This window comes from Otolemur garnettii, unplaced genomic scaffold (genome assembly GCF_000181295.1).
Source record: "Otolemur garnettii isolate 467f Iridium unplaced genomic scaffold, OtoGar3 scaffold00038, whole genome shotgun sequence".
Lineage (NCBI taxonomy): Eukaryota > Metazoa > Chordata > Mammalia > Primates > Galagidae > Otolemur > Otolemur garnettii.
Genome location: NW_003852433.1, coordinates 12,203,885 through 12,225,394, shown reverse-complemented (window position 1 = coordinate 12,225,394; position 21,510 = coordinate 12,203,885). Strand labels below are relative to the sequence as shown.

At 37.0% G+C, this 21,510-nt stretch overlaps 1 protein-coding gene across 3 annotated transcripts in view; it reads right to left on the bottom strand.

Moving 5' to 3' along the window:
- The window catches only part of MED13L (mediator complex subunit 13 like), a 303,234-nt gene that overhangs the window by 2,839 nt on the left and 278,885 nt on the right, over positions 1-21,510 (bottom strand). For all 3 annotated transcript variants that reach the window (XM_023513279.1, XM_023513280.1, XM_012805266.2), the window contains 8 exons: positions 19,477-19,665; positions 14,643-14,866; positions 14,304-14,446; positions 10,056-10,214; positions 8,693-8,869; positions 7,019-7,176; positions 4,195-4,356; positions 1,236-1,348 (listed from right to left, as the gene is read on the bottom strand). In XM_023513279.1, coding sequence (XP_023369047.1) covers positions 1,236-1,348; positions 4,195-4,356; positions 7,019-7,176; positions 8,693-8,869; positions 10,056-10,214; positions 14,304-14,446; positions 14,643-14,866; positions 19,477-19,665 — 1,325 coding nt within the window. The remainder of the gene's footprint in view (positions 1-1,235; positions 1,349-4,194; positions 4,357-7,018; positions 7,177-8,692; positions 8,870-10,055; positions 10,215-14,303; positions 14,447-14,642; positions 14,867-19,476; positions 19,666-21,510) is intronic.

Genomic DNA, 21,510 nt, shown 5'->3' with positions numbered 1-21,510 from the left:
GAACACACAGATCAGGGCTATGAGCATAACAGGGGTAGCTGTTTCTCAGATTCTAACACATCCCGTATCTCAGCAGGAAGAAGGGCTCCGAGTCATTCTTTAACTTGCTCTACCCCTAGTTCTTTGTTGTCTCATGCTCCTCTTCCCTTCTAGGTCTGTGTTGTCCATTATGGGAGCCACTAACCACAATGTGCACTGGAAATGAGACAAGTCCACATCGAAATGTGTACAGCATATACACTGGAGTTCAAACATTTAATATTTTTAAAAGCATGTAAAATAGCTCATGAATATCTTTGTATTAGTTACATGTTTGGACAGAAATATTTTGCATATACTGAGTAAAACAAGACATGTTACTAAAATTAACTTCACCAATCTCTTTTTACTATTTTTTTTTTTTTTTTTAAAGAGACAAGGGCTTGCAGTGGGTACAATAATCATAGCTCACCATAACCTTCAACTCCTGGGCTCATGTGATCCTCCTGCCTCCCACAGTGCTGAGATTAAAAACATAAGCCACTGCACCCAACCTCTTTTTTACTATTTTAATGTGTATTTTAATTTTATTACTAGGAAAATTTTCATTGGAGATGAGGCTCACATTACATTTCTATTGGACAGTGTTCCTCCAGGGAGCCTGTTGTTCAATTTCTTGATTTTTATACAGGATGGCCATCAAGTCCATGTGCAATTTTAAACTGCACACTATTTTAAATTGCACATGAATTTTATGGCCACCCTGTATAACTATAAAACATAATTCTCTATAATTTCCAAATCATTTTAAAGTTAGAAAACATTAGAAAAGTCTGACATATTTCCTCAAGGTATATGAAGAATGTTTATGGCCATTTTTTAAATATATAATCTATGTCAGAAAGGGTAAAAAATGTTTTCAATGCAAAGTGCTTTAAGTTCTAGATACTGTGTTCAAATTATCCACCTCCTAAATCTGACGTCTTTTCATCAGTGAAATGTCTCCTATGAACAGGACAGCAAAGGCAATCGCAATTGTCTAGAACAGTCTGTGACATGCTAGACTAAATCATGTTGTACCCTATCACTACCTGCCCCACATGTGTATGAGAAGACTGGACCTCTCACTGGCTAGGTAGTGACAGCACAAAGGCAGCATCTTATCCATAAATACCACACTTAAAGTACCTTGGAAAAGCAAGACTTAGGAGCATAGTTTCAAACTGCATAGCTAATGTTGCCTAGTTGGTATCTACCTTAAAACATCAGATGTGGTTTTGGAGTCAAGAGGGTGTGGAACCCGCTGAGAATTCCTGGCAGGGAGAAGTTCGTCGGTCTGTGCTACTGAAATGTGGTGATGCAGTGAAGCCTGGTGAAAGAACAAAGAGAGTTACTTCTCTGTCTAGATGACCACAAACAAGGGAGGCCATGTCTGCCAGAAGTAGATGCTCCCTAAGGTCCTAGAAAGTCAGGGTTTCCATGACTCTATGAAATTTAAGCTATTCAGTTATCCCCAGTATAAGCCCAAATAACTCAATATCCTCGAGGTGGAGTGGGGAGAAGCAAGCTTTTTGGGCCTATTCTCATTTTTTTGTCTACTACATTTTATGTAATGGAAATAGGCTAAACATATACAAAAATAGTATATATTATAAAATAAGGTCTTATGAATGTAACAATTATGAATATTCATCACTTTGTGTTTTGGTTTGGGTTTTCTTTTTCCTAAATTACTTTTAAACAAAACCCAAATATTGTATCATTTCACCTGTAAATGATTCAGTGGATATCTTTTACAGACAAGGACTTTTAAAACAGTAATTATCATCACACATAATAAAAATAACATCTCACAGCAACCCATGTACAATTTTTTCTGATTACCACAAAAATGCCTTTTTACATTTGGTTTACTAAAATCAGGAGCCAACCTGGCCTGCATGTTGCAAAGGATTAAATGATTATTTAAGAACCTAACCCAAGAAGGCACCACGGTCTGAATATGGCTGATTTGTGTTCCTGAAGTTGTGTTTAACATGTTTTTCTATCCTCCAGATTTCCCATAAAGCAAAGGTTTGGTAACTTCATTGCAGCATGGGGAAACACACAAGATTATACCACAGCCAGTGCTATGTTCCTCCCAGTGTTTCACGTCCAAAGGCACCTAGTGTCTTTTGTCCCAGGGGAAGTAATATGATGATTGATCATTTAATTCAGTTGGTACCAGCACACTTTATCCATTACAAGATTCCCATCAATTTTTTACCTAATGGTTTTAGCACAGTTTACTTTACTAAAATAACTAAGAAATTTAATATGCAAAGAGGAGACAATATTCTTTCCTTTTTTCAATTTTCAGATTAATGAGTTGCTACTCTAGCAGCTTCAAAAGATGACTTTTTTTTTTGAGACAGAGTCTCACTATGTCACCATTGGTAGAGTGCCGTGGTGTCACAGCTCACAGCAACCTCAAACTCCTAGGTTTAAGTGATTCTCTTGCCTCAGACTCTCAAGTAGATGGGACTATAGGCACCTGCTACAATGCCTGGCTATTTTTTGTTGCAGTTGTCAGTGTTTAGCTGGCCCAGGTCGCGTTCGAACCCACCAGCCTTGGTGTATGTAGCTGTTACCATAACCACTGTGCTATGGGCACCGAGCCGATGACTAATTTTTTTTTCATTTTGTTTCTTAGCACAATTATGAATCCAATTATGATTTGTTTCAATCAATTGTTATCATCTTTCTTTTTGATGATTAAATTGTCCTATCCTTGGCCAATAGGACTGCTTTTCCATGGTGACTCCTGAGGCCTTTGATAGGACCTTAATCATCTTTGGTAATACTTTTGCTTTTAGGTGTGACAGGATGTCCCAGTTTCATCTTGAATACTTCTTGCTTCAGCCCTGTAATCAGTCCCTTCTTCAAAGAATCTTCATTCTTTTGAATGATAAATGGTATTTAGGAACCACAATTGTGGCAATAGAGGTGTTTACTGCTGCTAAGATTTTTTAGTGGACTGAGCTTAAAAAGGTATATACTTTTTCAGACAGGAAAAAATAAATAAATCTAGGTTCACACTGATAATTCTAATACATGGATTGTTATATGTTATATAACTTCCTTGATTTTATGTGATAGTATATTAAAAGTCATTAGGAAAAGAAAATTGCTTCGTCTTATACATTTTTTATTTAACCTTCCACTGTTTCTTTTTGAAAATATAAGATGATATGTGTACATGTGTGTATACGTCTCTTATAGATGATTCCATGGCAATCTATACTCCATTCTACAAGATGATAATACTGAAATATTCCTTGTATTGTTATAAATGACTAATATCCACTGTTTGGATGTGCTATAGTTGATTCAATCAGTCCCTTAGTGATATTTAGGGGTTTTTTTAGTTTTCTATATATGTCATTTTTTGTTTTTGTCAAAGTATCTCTGGAAAATTCCTTAGAAGCAGGACTGATGCACCACAAAGGAAATGTGTAGGATGGTTATCATTCAGCATTCCCACCGACACTGGAGTCTGCCTTCTCCCACCCCTGTCAACAGAATATGTTGCCAAACTGTGGGGTTTTGACAATCTACGGGCAAGAAATAGATTTCGGGTGGCACCTATGGCTCAGTGAGTAGGGCGCCGGCCCCATAGACCGAGGGTGGCAAGTTCAAACCCGGCCCCAGCCAAACTGCAACAAAAACTAGCTGGGCGTTGTGGCAGGTGCCTGCAGTCCCAGCTACTCAGGAGGTTGAGGCAGGAGAATCGCCTAAGCCCAAGAGCTGGAGGTTGCTGTGAGCTGTGCTGCCACGGCATTCTACTGAGGGCAACAAAAGGAGACTCTGTCTCTTAAAAAAATAAAAAAAAGAAAGAAAGAAATAGATTTCATTCTGGGTTCTTTAACACAAATTGCAAGGAGGAGACCTTTTAACCCTTAAAATTTCCATACTAGGTTTACCCTGGGGACCCCACAAGGTCTGTTCTTTGGGCTAATGTGTGATTTCTTTCTTTGGGACATGGTTTGGGGTTTCTCTCCTAAATTTTACTCTCCACCTTATAACTGTAATTAAAATATCCTCAGAATATAAGTAGACATGAGAAAAATTGTGAATGGAATAAAATTACAGTGGCCAAGATAGAATTTTCTATCTTGTTTCTAACTTTCTAAGTTTTCATTCCTTAAAAACTTCAAATATTGACACCAAACCAACCTTTAGGAAGAGAGGGCACTGATTTTGAGCCTGGGGACATGATGACCAAAACCACTGGGGAAGATTCTCAGCTTTGGCAGTTGATACAAAATACCCAAGAGCCAGTGGTTGCTGTTTTAGCTCCTCTGGTGCCTCTCTAGAAAGGAGACGTTCGCCCTGGCTCTGAAAAACAAAATCCCAAGAGCATGATAAGCATTGATCATAAAGCTTTAAAAATGAACATTCACCAGTTCATTCTGCACATTATAGTGGGTGACTAATCCCTTTTGTGGCAGCAGCTAAAAGAAAAACAACAGGTGACCGAGAAAGGTAAACTGGGTTAGGCATCGTCTCTGCTGCACACAAAGACTTCTGACAAAACTATAGTTCAGGCAGAAGATATCAGCAAAACTAACAAGTAAGAGTAAGTACAGATTCATTTGCTCTTACTCAGTTGAGTAAGTACAGATTCATTTGCTCTAGTTTCTTTTCTATAGAATGTAAAAGCCCTTCCATGGCACTATTATGTAACAAAATAAAATGGAAAGATTGCAATCTCTGATATTGAAGCCTCCACCATATTCACACAACCTTTCACCTGCAACCAACCAAAAAATACACAAGGGTACCTGACTGTCTGTCATCAACTAAGACTGATGATCAAGACAACATAACAAGGCACCGATAACACTGATCTGCCAGCTGTGTGAGCTCTGCTCAGGATAAAGCCATGTTTTAATTTCTAGCAATCCCCTCAGTAAGAGAACTCCCACTAAGAGTCTTACTATGCTTTTCCACAACTGATATTTTCCTCATCTTTAATTTTTTAAGCTAGCTTCAAGAATTAAAAATATCTTTTATGAACACCATAAGCAATTCATTTGTTTATAAAAATCTTCTGTTTAGAGGGAAAAAAATAAATATCAACTAACATATCAAATTATAGCAATTCTGAATTGGTTAAAAAATAAAAAATTACCACCACTTTGAATGCATTCTTTCCCCTGTTGTTATGTCTTGACTGGCTATCAGAGAATGTTCAACGGTTCAGAAAAAGGAAATGCTGAAAGCCTCTGGCTGAGGTCACCTGGCTGCAGGTGCTCAGGACTGAAAAGGGCCACCTGATTAGCTTTAGAGCAGTGCTATTTAAATTGTGACATTCAATTAAGACTTTAGTGCTTAAGGCTCTAACAAAGGGAGAAAACACAGTACAACCTCTATTTTTTTACAAAAACCAACATTACACTTCAGTCGCTAACTCTTTGTTAATGGATAAACTAAGTACAACCACAGGTACTGGTAAGTACTTGCAAATAGTTCCATTTCACAGATAAGGTTAACTAAGGCTTAGAAAAGTGAAATCAGCTAGCCCAAGGTCACAGAGCTAGTGACCCCAGAGCTTGAATTGAGAGCTCTCCTTACCAGGCTCCAGGGAGTGCATTCTCAGCTGTTATGTGCTGCTTGCCTCCAGAATTTGAATTAATCCTAATTTTAAACTATCCAAGATAAAATTTGTGTTTCTGGTTCTTAACACAACATCTCCAATTAACAAATAGTCATTAACTGGGAAATAACCATAAAGGATATAAGACATTTAATCCCTCTTCCTTTTAGAACGTGCAGGTGGTAACATGAGAGGAATCTTGGTTACCCTCCCCGGTTTTACCTGCTTTATGAATAAAGTAAGGTTTATATCTTCTTTCTCTTGACCATCCTTCAATGAATTCAGTGCTAGGAATAGAAGTCTCACCCTAAGGAAATCTAAGTCTTTTCCCTCCATCTGTGTGTCCAAATGAATGAGTGTAACCAGAGTTACATATACACATACTTGCTCAGTCTAAGATAGCATGGCTATTGTTCTAAGTCTTAACCCCTCAATCTTGTAACATTTTCAGTAAAGAATGCAATACAGTGATGACTCATGAATCATCTATAGCTGTGAAACAAAGTTACCACAACTATGGCAGAATCTCTGAACTCTGATATCTTCTATCAATCCACCTCCAATATTCCTGGGATATTTAAAGTTGAAAGCAGTTGTAAAGTCTGTTTTTTTCCTTCCTACTCTGGTATTTTTTTCCTTCCTACTCAGGTATTTTTCCTTCCTACTCTGGTATTGACCTAGACATGTAGTAAGATCAGCCTCCGATAGTCACTGTCATTCCTGCAGATTAGCCAATAATCCTGCAGATTAGCCAGAAAGAACAGGACTGAATACATGACTGCACTGTGACATGAAAGGAACAGTCAGGCTCCTTTTAGAACAAGCAACCATCTACAACATGTTCTTCAATTAACACAATTACTATGCATGTTAGATAAGCAGGGCTGCCAGAGGTGGGGAACCTGTGGCCTCGAGGCCACACACAGCCCTCTAGATTCCTAAGTGTGGCATCCCAAATGATCCAAACTTCACTGAACAAATCCCTTTATTAAAAGAATTTGTTCTGGACTCAGTCGAAAGGCTGCACTCAAGGATCCAAAAGACCACATGTAGTGGAAAGCCACTATTTTGGCAAAAAAATTGAAATTAAAAAATAACTAGGGGCAACAAGCAAATAGAAGTAATTTTTGTTAAGAGAACAAACAATCACAAACCCTTGCATCTATAATAGGACTACTCTTCTGATAATTCTTATTTATCAGGAATAACATATTTCTTTCAACTGCCTGCATTCTATTCAAAATGGAACCCAGTCACTTTCCCATACTTCTTTCTCTTCTACCAAGGACCTAGACCATCAAGAAGAAAGGCGCATGTAGAAAAAAATATCATCATATGTCAGGAGGATATTTTCCCGAAGACTGTATTTATTTTCAACAACACACTTCAAATCATCCTTACCCGACTATGCTGGAAGTGAGATCCCACACCAATTCCAGAAGGAGAGCCTGGGGAGGGAACTGGGGAGGAGTTGGGGGAGGAATGCAGGTTCCCAGTTATTAATATGCCAATATCATTGTCCATATCATCTGGGAATGGAAGGTCAACGAACATATCATCTAGAGAGAAGGTGGGTAAAAAAGCACAAAATTTAAGAAAATAACATATACCTCCAACTTAACCAATATCATGCTTTGATAGCCAGTGGCTGTTACGAACACATGCTGCTAACCACTCAGCCAGATGCAATGCGTGTCTACTGGTGCAAGGCACTGCAAGTTATTCATTCATTTGTTCTCTCCCCAATGATCCAACGTGAAATATTGATAAAATGGAAAAATACAGAGTATAAAGTAAAACCCCACACTCTGCGAGGCCTCCAAAGGCACATAAAAACATGGTAAAACCACTAAGGAATCAATTTAATCATTAAACAAAGTTAAAGTTGACATCATCCAACAAGTATACAACTAGCATCTAAAATACTGGAGGCAGCCCTTTCTGGTGGTGACGGCCTCCCCACAAGAACATGCTTCTTGCAAAGGATCCTCTTTATCTCTCTCTAGAAGAAGAAACATAAGAAGTAGTGACTGGCGCAGAGCCCCAATTCCTACTTCGTGGGTGTGGAATGACTAGGATGCTATAAAACCACCACGTACAAATAGCGTGTGTTGGCTGCTCTACTGTCCTCTGCCAGCTTATAGAGGAAAAAGCAAGGCTTACAGAAGGATGTTCCTTCAGAAGTAACTGAAGTAGCTTGAATGGATGGGAAACCATCCCCCAAAATACATTTTGGAAATAGAAAATAAAAATAAAATAAAATACTGGAGGCTGAGAGAATGCAAGTTAATAGGTGCCTTGAAACTAGAGGCCTATTCCAAAAGCAGATCAAAGCACAATATTTCATTAAGAATCCTCTCCCACATTATAAAAGGTGTACTCATAGTAGAAAATCTGGAAAGAAAGTATAAAAAAAGAGAAAAAAGTATAAAAGGGAAACCATCACCCACCATGAATAATTCCTATGATTATTCCATTTTCTCATATACTCATTATTCTATTGTAATCAAATCATAGATACAATTTGGTATCCTCTCCCCCTCCCCACTTAGCATAAGCAAATGCTGGTAGCTTTTAAAATTCTTCAAAAGTAATACAAAAATAATATTGAGTGCTTTATAGCTCATAAATAGTCATTTCTTAAGAAATGCTATAACAGATATTCAAACCAAAAAATTCCATTAAGAATAATGAAATAAGGAGTTACCCTATAGCAAATTAGATTCCTCACGACTAGCTAAAGGAAAGTACTACCCTCACATTGCCTAGTATTTCAAACATTTCAAATCAGGTCATCAAATATTTATCAAAAGAGTGGCACCTATATGCAGGATATTGTCTGACAGATATTATTAATACTTTTGCCTTTAAGGAAAAATAGAAGAAAGTTAATTACCCAAGAAAAGAAAGTATTTATTTTGTCTTGGTACTAGTATAGACAAATTAAAGCTTAAAACCAAAAGGTTTCCCAAACTTTCAATCCATTCTTCATATTTCATGTGTTGTTTATCACAACACAGAAAAACTTCCAGCAGCCCGATGACTCCATACCCCAGATCTGGGTCTTCCACTCACCATTGTTGGGGCTAAACCCATCTTCATTGGGATAGTTGGCTGGAGCCACTTGGATGGTTGATGATGTTGGAAACACCAAGATGTGTGTACAAGAAGCATCTTGAGGGGTGTTAAGCTGAGATGACTGCATGTTCAGTGCAGTACTTCGGCCAAAAACAGAGCCCATTGTGACAGCATCTTTATAAAAAAGAATTCCATCAATCCCCCTTGTGTAGCAGTAAACAACCTTGGAAATCAGGCTTACAGAGGGCCCAATCTACAGTGGTACCAACTGCCACAATGGATACATATTTAAAGTGGAGCCCAATTTGTTTAAATATCTTCAGAGAAACTGACTCAGAACATACAGCTATGAGAACTTAAGCATCATTCCACACTGAAAAGGTTAAGATAAAAAAATGGATCAAGACCACTAAATATCTTTTAATTATGTATACAGTAAGTATTTCTAAAAATAAATCCCCACTTTCCTTTCCTGTGTAGTCAGTCACAATTTATGAAGTACCATTGTCCTAAATGACAGCAATCCAATAGAAATGGTGCCATAAAACTAGTAAATGTTACAGTACTGAATGTTTACTACATGCCAGCTTTTGTGAAGTCTTTCTTCATGCTACCTCATTTAGTCATCACAGCCACTTTGAGATATGAATTATCATCTCCATTTTATGGATAAGGATAGAAGCATAAAGAAGTTAAGTAACTGCCCAAGTGGTGCAGGCAACTGTAGTAACCTAAGATCTAATGAAGGTAAAGTACCTCTCACTGCTGATGAAAGTAATCCCATTCTCACACAACACTACCTTTTACTGGGACTAAGGGGACAGGGTCTCCCACTTGATCAAAGAAATATCTGGATGGTAAAAGCAGGTAATAAAAGTATAAAATTGCTTAATTGTAAAATGACAAACGAGCTTAGTTGCTGATTTTCAAAAATCAGCCAGATTTTTTTTTTTTACTTCTGTTGTTACATATTTTGGCCACCCACAACTGACACCTACATTTACTGAGGGCTTGCTGTGTACCAGGCACTGTGCTAAATGTTTTGCCCTTTCTAGTTTAGCAATATTTTGTAGGATGAACTTCATATACTAATAACAAATCAGGGTCAGGCAAGAGTCATTAGCTATGATTCTAAGAGCTCTCAATAGTATCCTAAACTCAGTCTCTCTCATAAGCTATGGTCAGCAAAAACAGTAACATCACAAAACACTCCCTCAGAAGAGGGCAAATGTTTTCTACTTTTGAGCCCAAAGTATAATCTTCTCTTATAATGTTATTCTATACTTGTCTGTGGACTTAATTTTGAGTGGACTGAACTGATGTGATACCTAATTAATGAAACTGACAAGAAGAAATTTACCTGGCATCACTACAAAAGACCCCTGGGGCTCCATGGCAACCAGGCAGGCACTAAGGATAGAAGGAGAGTCTGCGGCAGAGATTCCACACATCCGGCACACATCCTTGAGCTGTTTGCTGATTGTCTGTAGTGAACATTCTCCAAGGAGGATACTCCAATCTGAAATCAAATATTGCAGTCATAATAGAGTTTAGAAATTCATATTGAAGAGAGGTTTGAGCTTTTTATCAGCTTTGCCTGGTAATTGAATTTCCATGATTGGACCCTAAAGGGAATATGGCTTTGCAAAGGTTCCCCCCTCCTTGCTATAAAGAAAATGTTACTTGACTTCTATTACACCTCATTAACAAAGGAACAAAGGCCTACTATTCTATAGGCAGAAGTCATGTCTGGAATGACCTTTGAGAATCCAGCGCACTTAAATGCTTTTTCTGGATGATCCTAGTGGTGAGTTACTCTATCCTTTCTCTTCTTTCTCAAATGGTGATTCTTCCCCAAATGGCCACCCACAACCGACATCTACATTTACTGAGGGCTTGCTGTGTACCAGGCACTGTGCTAAATGCTTTACCCTTATTTGCCTCACCATTCACCCTCAATCATATTAGAGAGATTCCAACTATAATTCTATGAAATAACTATCTTCAAAAGGATATTCAAATATGCATCATGATGGTAACTACTATAGCAGTATTTTGGAGGATGAACTTCATATACTAATAACAAATCAGAGTCAGGCAAGAGTCAATAGCTATGATTCTAAGAGCTCTCAATAGTATAAAATTTAGGATAACAGCACAGTTTCACAGAGAGAGAGCTGGACCTCATTTTTATTTACTGTGGTAGGTTGGTTGTTTCCATGAAAGACAAGAAGCAGCAGAAATGAAGAGGCACCACTTACAGAAGACCAAAAGACCTCACAAACTATGAATGTGAGTGAAGGGCTCTAAGTGATGCCACACTAGTACTTCAAAATGAAAAGTGTGCACTGTTTTCTTTCTAATGTTTGTTACTGCTTCTGAACAAAAATATTAGGTCTAATCGGAGAACTGCTGAGGGTTATGTTACTTTGGGAAGTGAAAAGATCTCTTCTGATCTCCCTGACACACCATCCTTGTGCAGCACACTGCTATCAGATCACATCCTACATGAAGGGCCACTCCACTGCAGACTTCTCTACCTCTACACTTTTTTGAAATAAGCTGTTTATCCCCTTAAAATCAGGTGAATGGAAAAATGTTTTCATATTCCTAATGAGCCTCAAACTGAAATGGCTGAATTAAAAGTAGCCAGGAACAGCTCAGTGCCTGTGGCTCAAGCAGCTAAGGCACTAGCCACATAAACCTGAGCTGGTGGGTTCAAATCCAGTGCGGGCCCACCAAACAACAATGACAGCTGCAACCAAAAAATAGCCGGGCGTTGTGGCGGGCGCCTGTGGTCCTAGCTACTTGGGAGGCGGAGGCAGGAGACTTGCTTGAGCCCAGGAGTTGGAGGTTGCTGTGAGCTGTGATGCCATGGCCCTCTACCTAGGGGGACAGCTTTAGGCTCTGTCTCAAGAAAAAGTACGCAGGAACATGAAGAATGCATGTTTTAAAACCACAGAAAATCAAACAGATCTAAGTAAGTTCCTTACCAAACCAAACAAGAAGGAAAAGGTAGTATATTTTACCATGAACACACCAGAGATAAAAAGCAGAAACTCACAAAACTGACTCTGAAATCTAAGGGCTCCTATCTCACACTGGTCCATAGAAATACAATGTGGCACGGACCTTGGATCCCTAAAGGAAGGAGCTATATAGATTAGTAAATAGGTTACATATGCACTAGGTTCTTCTCATATTTTCATTCTTGAAATTTTCCCTCTATTTTTGACGGGCTCCTCCCGTCACACTCACAACCTGTCCTCTAAGAGATGAGAAAAGTATGCCCTTTCTAAAAATCATACAAGGGAAGGAGATGGCTTTAATAATTTCCCCAAACATCAAATGACTAGACTATTAGACTACATTTTTATCTCCCTTCTTCTTTTCTATTATAGTATTACTTTCCCCAAGGGTTAAGAATAGCTCAAAGCCTTCAAGAAATAAGATTGACTAAAAAGCAGACTAGGGAGGAAGATAGAAATTCTGACAGAAATAAAATGATGAATCCCCTAACGTATCAGACCTGCAAGCACTTGATACAAGATTCATTATAAGTATGACATTTTTTAAAAAATGAAAAGGTTTTTGTTTTATAGTGATAAAAAAATTTATAAGCAAACACAATTTTAAATATTATAAAATTTAAAAAGAAAATAAAAATGAAAAAGGTCATTATTTTTTATGAGCCTATAGTATAAAATATCAAAAAAAATTGATGCCTACCCAACACTTATTTAATGCATGTTACATAATATTTATATAAATTGCTGTTAAACCGTAAAAATGTGATACAAATCTAACTCACATTGTAGAAAGCGGGTTATATTTGGACATTTCCAATAATGCAAGTTAAATGTGTATCAGTGGTTTTATTTCAGGGATTCCCACAAATACCTCATATCCATTTCCTATAAAGAAACAATGTGCACACTCTATTGTAAAGGTCAACTGTCCACAGGCCAAATCCTGCCCACCACCTGTGTTTTTTCAAATAAAGTTTTATTAAAATACAACCATCTCCATTAATTCAGGCATTGTCTATAGCTACTTTGAGGTTACAATGGCAGAACTGAATAGTCACAACAGTGACCATCTGGCCTGTAGGCTGAAAATATTTACACTCTTTTCAAAGAAACTTTGCTGACTCTGTTCTAATGGATTTACATGTGGAAAACCACCAAGCTAATTTATGACATAACCCCTGCTTTTGTGAAGACCCTAGAAGAACCATCTCCCATATATATATGCAGATATTGAACTTCTTATAAATATAGCATTAATTAAACATGGTTTTAATAAATAATCTAGGCCTATTCATACCACTCACATAAAACAATACAAGAAGCTAGACTATGTCATGGAAGAAGCCCAAGTGCCCATTGACCCATGAATGGATCAATAAATTATGGTATATGTGCACCATGGAAGACTATGTAGCCATAAAGAAAGATGGAGACTTTACCTCTTTAATGTTTACATGGATGGAGCTGGAGAATATTCTTCTTAGCAAAGTAGCTCAAGAATGGAAGAAAAAGTATTCAATGTACTCAACCCTATTATGAAACTAATTTATAGCTTTCCTTTTAGCCCAACAATATGGGGAAAGGGGAGAAGGGGGGGGAGGATGGGTGGAGGGAGGGTGATTGGTGGGATCATGTCTATGGTTTATCCTATGGGGGTACATGTGAGTCTTTCTAAATGTAGAATATAAATGTCTTAACACAATAACTAAGAAAATGACATGAAGGCTATGTTACCAGTTGGATGAAAGTATTTCAAACTGTATATAGAAACAAGACACTGTACCCCATGATAGTATTAATGTACGCAGCTATGATTTAATAAAAAAAAAAAAAAGCAGCAGCTAGACTATGATGATAAATGAGCTGGGCTCAGTGCCAGGTGAGGCAGCTGCTGATGGTCAGTTATGTTATGCTACAATTACTTTCAGTGCTTCTTGACTGACTGTTATGATAAGGAAAACAAGCAGTGAGAGATAGGGATTCAACTTTAAAAATCTGCTCTTTCAAGCTTCCGGAGTGAAGAAAACCAAATAGTGGCAATATAAATAAAAACTGCTCTTATTTGCAACTACTTGTCCTCCTGAAACAGAATTCTCTTGCTATTGTGCCATGAAAAAAACTAAAGAGATATAAAATTCATTACTATCAATAAAACAATTAAAGGCTGTTCATATATGACTTCAAATATGCTGTATAATCTCTGATATAAACTTTTGTCTTAAAACAAACTTGTTCTTCTCTCTTCAGTTCTGTCTTTGTAACCTCTAACTTCTTGCTGCCTCAATAAATAAACAAATGTTGGAAATTTGAATTTACTATCACTTTTATAGTAATAAAACACTTTTTTACTCTTTTGTATACTGGGGTTCAATATTCAAGATTTTACCTTGATAAATGATTTTGCTGCTAAAGAAAATTTTAAGAACCAGTGGTTTATCCTATACATATAAAAGAATCAGAAAATACAATCTACTTTGTTCTTACTACCAATTTAAAATTTTTCCTTCTTAGCTCCATAATGATACTAGCTTAGCCCTTTTCTTCTGTTTTCTGTGCATAGTACTTTAAGAATTTCTCACCTTTAAGCTCCCCATGGCCAAGACGCCCAAGTCGCCCAATCACAACTCTCCAGGGTAGAGATGTCATTTGGACAATTCCTATGCACCATTCCCATAATTTCTGTAGTCCAATCTTTCGCGCAGATACCTTAGTCCTCCGTGACCTAAAAAAGAAAGAAATGGAAAAGCAATTCCTAGATGAATCAAAGTTATTACTTAGTAAGATAAACACCAGAAAATTCCAAAGAATTAATAATCCATCCTGTAGCTGCTGCATTTAGACAGGAAACTGGAAACATTCACATTTGAGGAAAGGCACAGCATCAATTTACGTGCACCATAAACATCAAGCTTTCTCACCTGTTTGGTAAAGCAATATTTACAATGCAGGTCTCTAATAACTCTCCATGGAGGTCAGTGCAGGAAGCCAAAAGCCAGCGCTGGTCGTGAGATAGACAATAGCCCACAAAGAGCACATTGTATTTCTGGCTTGCCTCACCAAACGTCTCTCCCAGCTCTGTCTGCTTGTCTTTGATTGGGGCCAGTATAAAGGGAGGGGAGTAAAGCTGGATTGGGCTGGGCCGCTGAAATCAAAATCAAAATCAGTATCAACACAAAGCTATCCACCTTTATGCTTACAATAAAACCCAGAACAATAATGAAGAGAACTGACAGTAATGACAATAGATTGTTTCTCTCTCTCTCGCTCTCTCTCTCTAGTACTATCTATGTATATTACAAAATGATAACTCAGATAACAAAATCGTTGTTTAAGTGAGATTAACTAGGACATACAATCAAGCTAATATTTTTTTATTAATTACTATTTTAGGAAGTAAATTGGCCCCGCTTCATTAGTCATTTAGGAAAGTGGGAATTGAGACCACAATGAGATAAAACACACCCACGATACCGGGATATCTAAAAATAAAAAAGAGAGAAAATACAAAGTATTGGCAAAAAAGTAAAGCAACTAGAATTTTTACACATTGCTGGTGATAAAGGTTATGTATAATTTGCTGGTGGAAAACTATTGACAATATCTGCTTAACCTGAACAAACACATACCTGCTAAGACCCAACATAAATATACATGTTAACCAAAAGACAGGTATAAGAATATTCATAACAATATGTATTGTAATAGTTCCAAATTGAAAATAATCTAAATATCCATCAACAGTAAAATGGGTAATAAATTAAGACACAATCACATGAACAGACTATTAAACACAGAAGAAAATGAAAAAACTGAAAGTAACAAAATGAATGACTCTCAAGATTGAGTAAAAGAAGCCAGACAGAAAAGAATATAAACTGTACGATTTAATATACATAAAGTTCAAAACAGACAAAGGCGGCAGAACAGCAGCTGTGTTACGAGAAGTCAGAATAGTAGCTACCCATAGAGTGACTGGAAAAAGATCAGAAGGGCCTCTGGATGCTGCTTATGTTTTTGTTTCTTGTACTACTTTTTGTTTGTTTTTTGTACTTCCTACGTGAGATTTTTTTACTTACTGAAAATTAATACAGCAATATATTTATAACTGAGCACTTTTCAGGGTGTTTGTATTCTTTTTAGAGATGGGGGTCTTACACTGTCACCCAGGCTGGAGTGCAGTGGGGCAATCACAGCTCACAGCACCCTTAAACTCCTGGTCTCAGGTGATGCTCCTGTCTCAGTCTCCCAAGTAGCTGGGATTACAGGTGTGTGCCACAAGGCCTGGCAATATGCATATATTTTATGTGTCTCTGTGTGCATATAATTTTAGAAATCAAAGCATTAGCTGTTACTCAAGACAAATATTTTAGATAAAGCTGACCAGATTTACTGTCATCTTTGTTGATAGCTATCAAACACATTTTAATATTTAATAAATTATTAACAGGAGTCAATAAACTTCTATAAAGGACCAAAGACTAAATAAAGTTTAGACTTCGTGAGTCTCTGTCACAAATTCTTATCTTTAAAAATGTGGTAATCATTCTTGGCAAAGTGGTCACAACAAGTAGGTTAGATTCAGCCCAAGGTCATATATTTGCTGAACCCTTCATATATAGTATAAGGCAAAAGAATAATAAAATGATGAAAATGTAGAGCTAAAAGGGACTTCGGAGGTAACATAATCCAATTCATTCATTTTAAGGATTCAAAATTCAAGATGACTCATTCAAAGTTGTAAAGCTAATATACCACTAGTCTATTCACTCTCCATATGACCCCCAAATTCCACCCTTAGGTATTTATCAAGAAAACGAAAATTCTATGCCCTCTCAAAAACTCTGTAAACAAATATTTATAACAACATATTCACAAGAGCCAAAAAATGGAAACAACTCAAATGTCCATTAGCTAATGAATAAACAAAATGTAGTATTATCCAAACAATATTTAGCCATAAAAAGAAATGACAAGCTAATACCTGTTATGACATAAATGAGACTCAACATTATGCTAAACAGAAGAAATCAGACATAAAAGATCACATCTTATATGATTCCATTTATACAAAATGTCCAGAATAGGCAATTCCATAGAGACAGAAAGTAGAATAGTGGTCGTCAAGAGCTTGGGGGGCTGGGGATACATTAGGGATGAGGAGTGACCATTAATGAGAAAGGAACTTCTTTAGGGTTGATGAAAATGTTCTAACATTAGACAGCAGTGACAGTTGTACAACTCTGTGGGTATATTAAAACGCACTGGATGGGCGCGGTGGCTCATGTTTGTAATCCTAGCACTCTGGCAGGCTGAGGTGGGTGGATTGCTTGAGCTCATGGGTTCAAGACCAGCCTGAGCAAGAGCGAGACCCTGTCTCTACTAAAAATAGAAAAACTGAGGCAAGAGGATTGCTTGAGTCCAAAAGCTAGAGGTTATTGTGAGCTATGATGATGCCATGACACTCTACCCAGGGTGACAGCCTGAGACTCTGTCTCAAATAAATAAATAAAATAAAAACTCACTGAATTGTACAATTTTAAAAGTTGAATTTTACAATGTATGAATACTATCTTAATAAAGCTTTATTTAAAAAAAGAAAAAGAGTTCAAGCTCAGTGTATTCACTGACACCTATAATCCTATTACTTTGAGAGGCAGAGGAAGAGGCAGAAGGATGGCTTGAGCTCTGGAGTTTGAGGTTGCAGTAAGCTATGATGATGCCACTGAACTCTGCTGGGCAACAGAGTGAGACTCTAGCTCCAAAAAAAAAAAAAAAGAAAGAAAAGAAAGAAAGAAAGAAAGAAAAGAAAAAAAGAGAAGAAAAAGAAAGAGTCCAGGTGAGTTTACCTGAAGTCTTGTGTAAAACAAAAGGTTAAGTATTTCAGATGTGACAGTGTGTGATAAAACAATACATGAAATATGATTCCCAAACTGTGTTTTTGAGATGCTAGATAATCCCTGAAAAACAAAACTGAAATAGCAATTAGATTGCTTTGAATACTTGCGTAACAGACCCCTCCCCCCAAAATATTCCTTCTTATGTGGCAGTTTGCTTGCATCAAATTGTGCCACCCAGAAAATCTGAATTATATGGAACCAGGTACCTATCTGTTTTGTTCACCACTGCATCCTTAGTATCTAATACAGCACCCGGTACACAGGAGATGCCCAATTATATTTACTGAATGAAAGTACAATGCTGCAAAAGCAGTACTGATGAACCAATCATTAACTTAGTGCAGACAAAAATTTACAAACCTGAGCAAATACTTATAATATTAGGTTCTCTTGTTTTTAAATAAAGTAAAATAATTTATTTTACTATTCCTGCTCCAAGCAAATGGGGAAGGAAAAAACCATATTGCTTGAAGTCTTTTTGCCATTTATTTAAATCTGAGCTCAGCTTTATCTTATGAATTCCTGATGATGTTCTGCCAGTATATTAGAATAAGACCTTTATGTATACTAGATCGTACAGTAGTAAAATGCCATGGGGTAACTTAATAGTAGGTAGTCAGCCTCTGATCTCCACTTTAAAAATGCAGGATATTATTAGTTATCCTTCTAAAGTGTGATAACTTCTTACCAAAGCATCAAGAAACGATTGCATGTGAACTGCAGAATGGTCACAAAGAGGTAAAGAACTTAAGCATTCTATGGTTTATAAAAGTAGTAATTCATAATTTCTGGAGACAAAAATAAGAAATAGAAACATTTCTTAAAGTATAGAAATAGCTAAAAAAGAAAACAGATGCAATGCTCACAAAAATAAAAAAACTCAAACTCAAAGAATAAACTAAAACTTTCAAAAATAGACATTTAATATAAGACCAAAGTGAAATGTAGGTCATAAGATGAGCAGTTTTCTCCATTGAGACCAAGCCAACCTGGACCAAGTTACAGCAAAAACAATATTAACTGCTCATATCACTGTTTACTTCCTAAGCTTTTACTTATAAAAGGGAGAGTTTTACAGAAAAATTTACATTGCCAACTAAAACCAGCAGTTGGTGTTTACAAACTCTCTTATTATGAAGAGGTGTTTGCTGACTTTTACTAATGGGTATTTTTCACGTTAAATAGTTATGGGAACAGATATTTGAAGGCTTTAAAGATTCTAAATATTGCCTTGTACACCTATCTTCTCTATAAAGTAATTAGAAAATCAAAGGAAGTGTAAAACTTTTGTTTAAAACATGTTTGGCTTTTGTGTTGTACAATTCCTTTTGAGATGCACACATATCTGCATAATGGAGGCTTAAAAAGACAAAGAGATAAAGCATTCATTTATATATACTGAAGCCATGAGACAAGGAGAGAAAGTAACTCCCTGTAAGGACATGTATAACAAATGACCTTGCATAGTCAACACAAACAACTGCTGTCTCAAGATAGAAACTGGAGCTAGGGAAGACAGAGTGTGATTTCAGACACAAGTGAACTTAGAAAAATAAAGAATAAAATAAACTTAGGAAATTTGAATATTAATAATAACAGTGATTAAATACATTGTTGCCTTAGGTCCTACATCAAAAAATAGCAAAACTTGATTGCTTCTTTTCTCAAAAAATTTTAAAAATTCAGAGAAGTATCTTCGCTATTTTAGCTTAAGAAATAAAGTACAAACTCTCACATAAAAGTAGAAGAGCAACCAACCAAGCAACCAATCTGTGAGCTACATAAAATACTTTACTGGCTTGCATTTCAGTATAAAAGTATTCATTCTGGAAGTTTCTTCCCTGCCAATACCCACCTCAGGGTTCTTGAGGGTCATCTCAATGCTGGCCGCAGGCCCAAATCCTGTAAGGGATTTAATGTGGATCTGTGTAGGCAGAGGTCGCCTGCACTGGCAGTACACCGAAAATGCCATGGACTTCAAGTATTGAATGTAGAAAACTTGTTCATCCTTCATTGTCTGCAGCATGTACTGGCAAGGCACAATCTAAAGACACAAATAGAAAACAAAAAAGCCTATAAACTGAGTTCTGATATGCTAACGAGGAGAAGAAGGCATGAATTCCTTTCTTGAATGGGAAGGGGAAACCCTAGCTTTAGAATACATAAATGCCAAACTTAATTTAAGGCCTAATTCCTTCCAGTGATATAAAATTCCATATCCCAAATGCATGTCAGCAATTTAAGAGGATGTACCATTATATTGGTCAAGTTATACTGTCACTTAGAAATCACCCTTTCAGAAATTACCTTTTCAGGAGGAAACTCTCAATTCATTACAGGTATTACCACAGCCCCAAATTTAAAAATTTGCATTTTAAAACATTTCTCTCTTTTATAATGTATATAACATAGTACGTATGGCATCTTTGATAGTGTTATGTCATCATTCAAAACTTCAAAATAATGAAAAACTATCAACCTATTCTGGTAACTCTATTTTCAATCTTTTAATTCTATAAGACGGCTTTAGCTAAAGTGATATTAAAATAAAACCCAAACAACCACGGCACTGTTTTTCACATAAGTATTTTTTAAAATCATTACTTTATAAAGGTGTCAAGGGTACAGTGAAAACAAGCTACTCATGACTGCTGAAAGGAAAAGTAGTATAATTTTTTTTGTACAGCAATTTGGCAATATCCATACTACATCTAAGAATCTATGTCTAAAAAAATGAAAGGTAGAAAAAAGATTATATGTAAACATGTTTACCATGGCTTTATTTATTTATTTATTTAGAGACAGAGTCTCACTATGTTGCTCTCGGTAGAATGCCAGGACATCACAGCTCATAGCAACCTTAAACACTTGGGCTTAAGCAATTCTCTTGCCTTAGCCTCCCAATACAGGTGCCTGCCACAACACCCAGCTATTTTTTGGCTGTAGTTGTCCTTGTTGTTTGGCAGGGCCAGGCTGGATTTGAACCTGCCAGCTCTGGTGTATGTGGCTTGTGCCTTAGCAGCTGAAATGCAGGCGCTGAGCCCCATGACTTTATTTGTAATAGTAAATATGTAGAGACAGATTAAATATCTAGCAATACAGGAATGGTTAAATATGGAAAATAAGCAATCATTAAAAATGCTACTTGTGAAAGACTTTGGGTTCCAAAATGGTGCAGAAGCAAAGCTGGCTTCTCTCCTCCTCCCACACATGCAAAAAACAAAAACAAAAACAAATATACAGCACCAAGATCTTTTACCAACAACAACCCAGAGCTCAAGTATGAGGATAAGACAGTTTCCAAGGCCACAGTCAAGTGGGAAAACTCCAGGCAGACAGTAAAAGAAACGGACTTTCACATCTGTGATACCTCTCAACTCAATTCTGCCAAACACCAATAGTATGGATAATCTCTCAATTCCTGGTTTCTACTCTGAGAAAAAGTAAAACTGATATGGTCAACCAGCTCCCCCAGCTTCTTGGGTTCCCTAGTAGGAAACCTACCCATACCTTAACCCATGGGTAGCACTCTGACTGCCTGAAGGGAGAGAGATCCCTGGAACAGGCAGAGGCAGGACTACCATTCCCAACCTCAAAACTCTATCTCTATCTCAAAAAAGATGTCAAATCAAAGTGGTTCTAGAAGGTATGTTTTTCAGGTTCCTGGGCACAAACCCATAACCAACTGTGAGTTAGTCCATATTACAGAAATTGACTTTTGTGACCTTCCACATTTGGGACAGGCAGTATTCAGAACATTAACCAGTACCAGGACTTAAGGTGCCACTTAGAGCTAAAACAGAAGGACCAACTTAGCAGTGAAGATTCACTAGTCAAATATATTCAATAAAAAACAAGGCTCAGCGCCTGTGGCTCAAGCGGCTAAGGC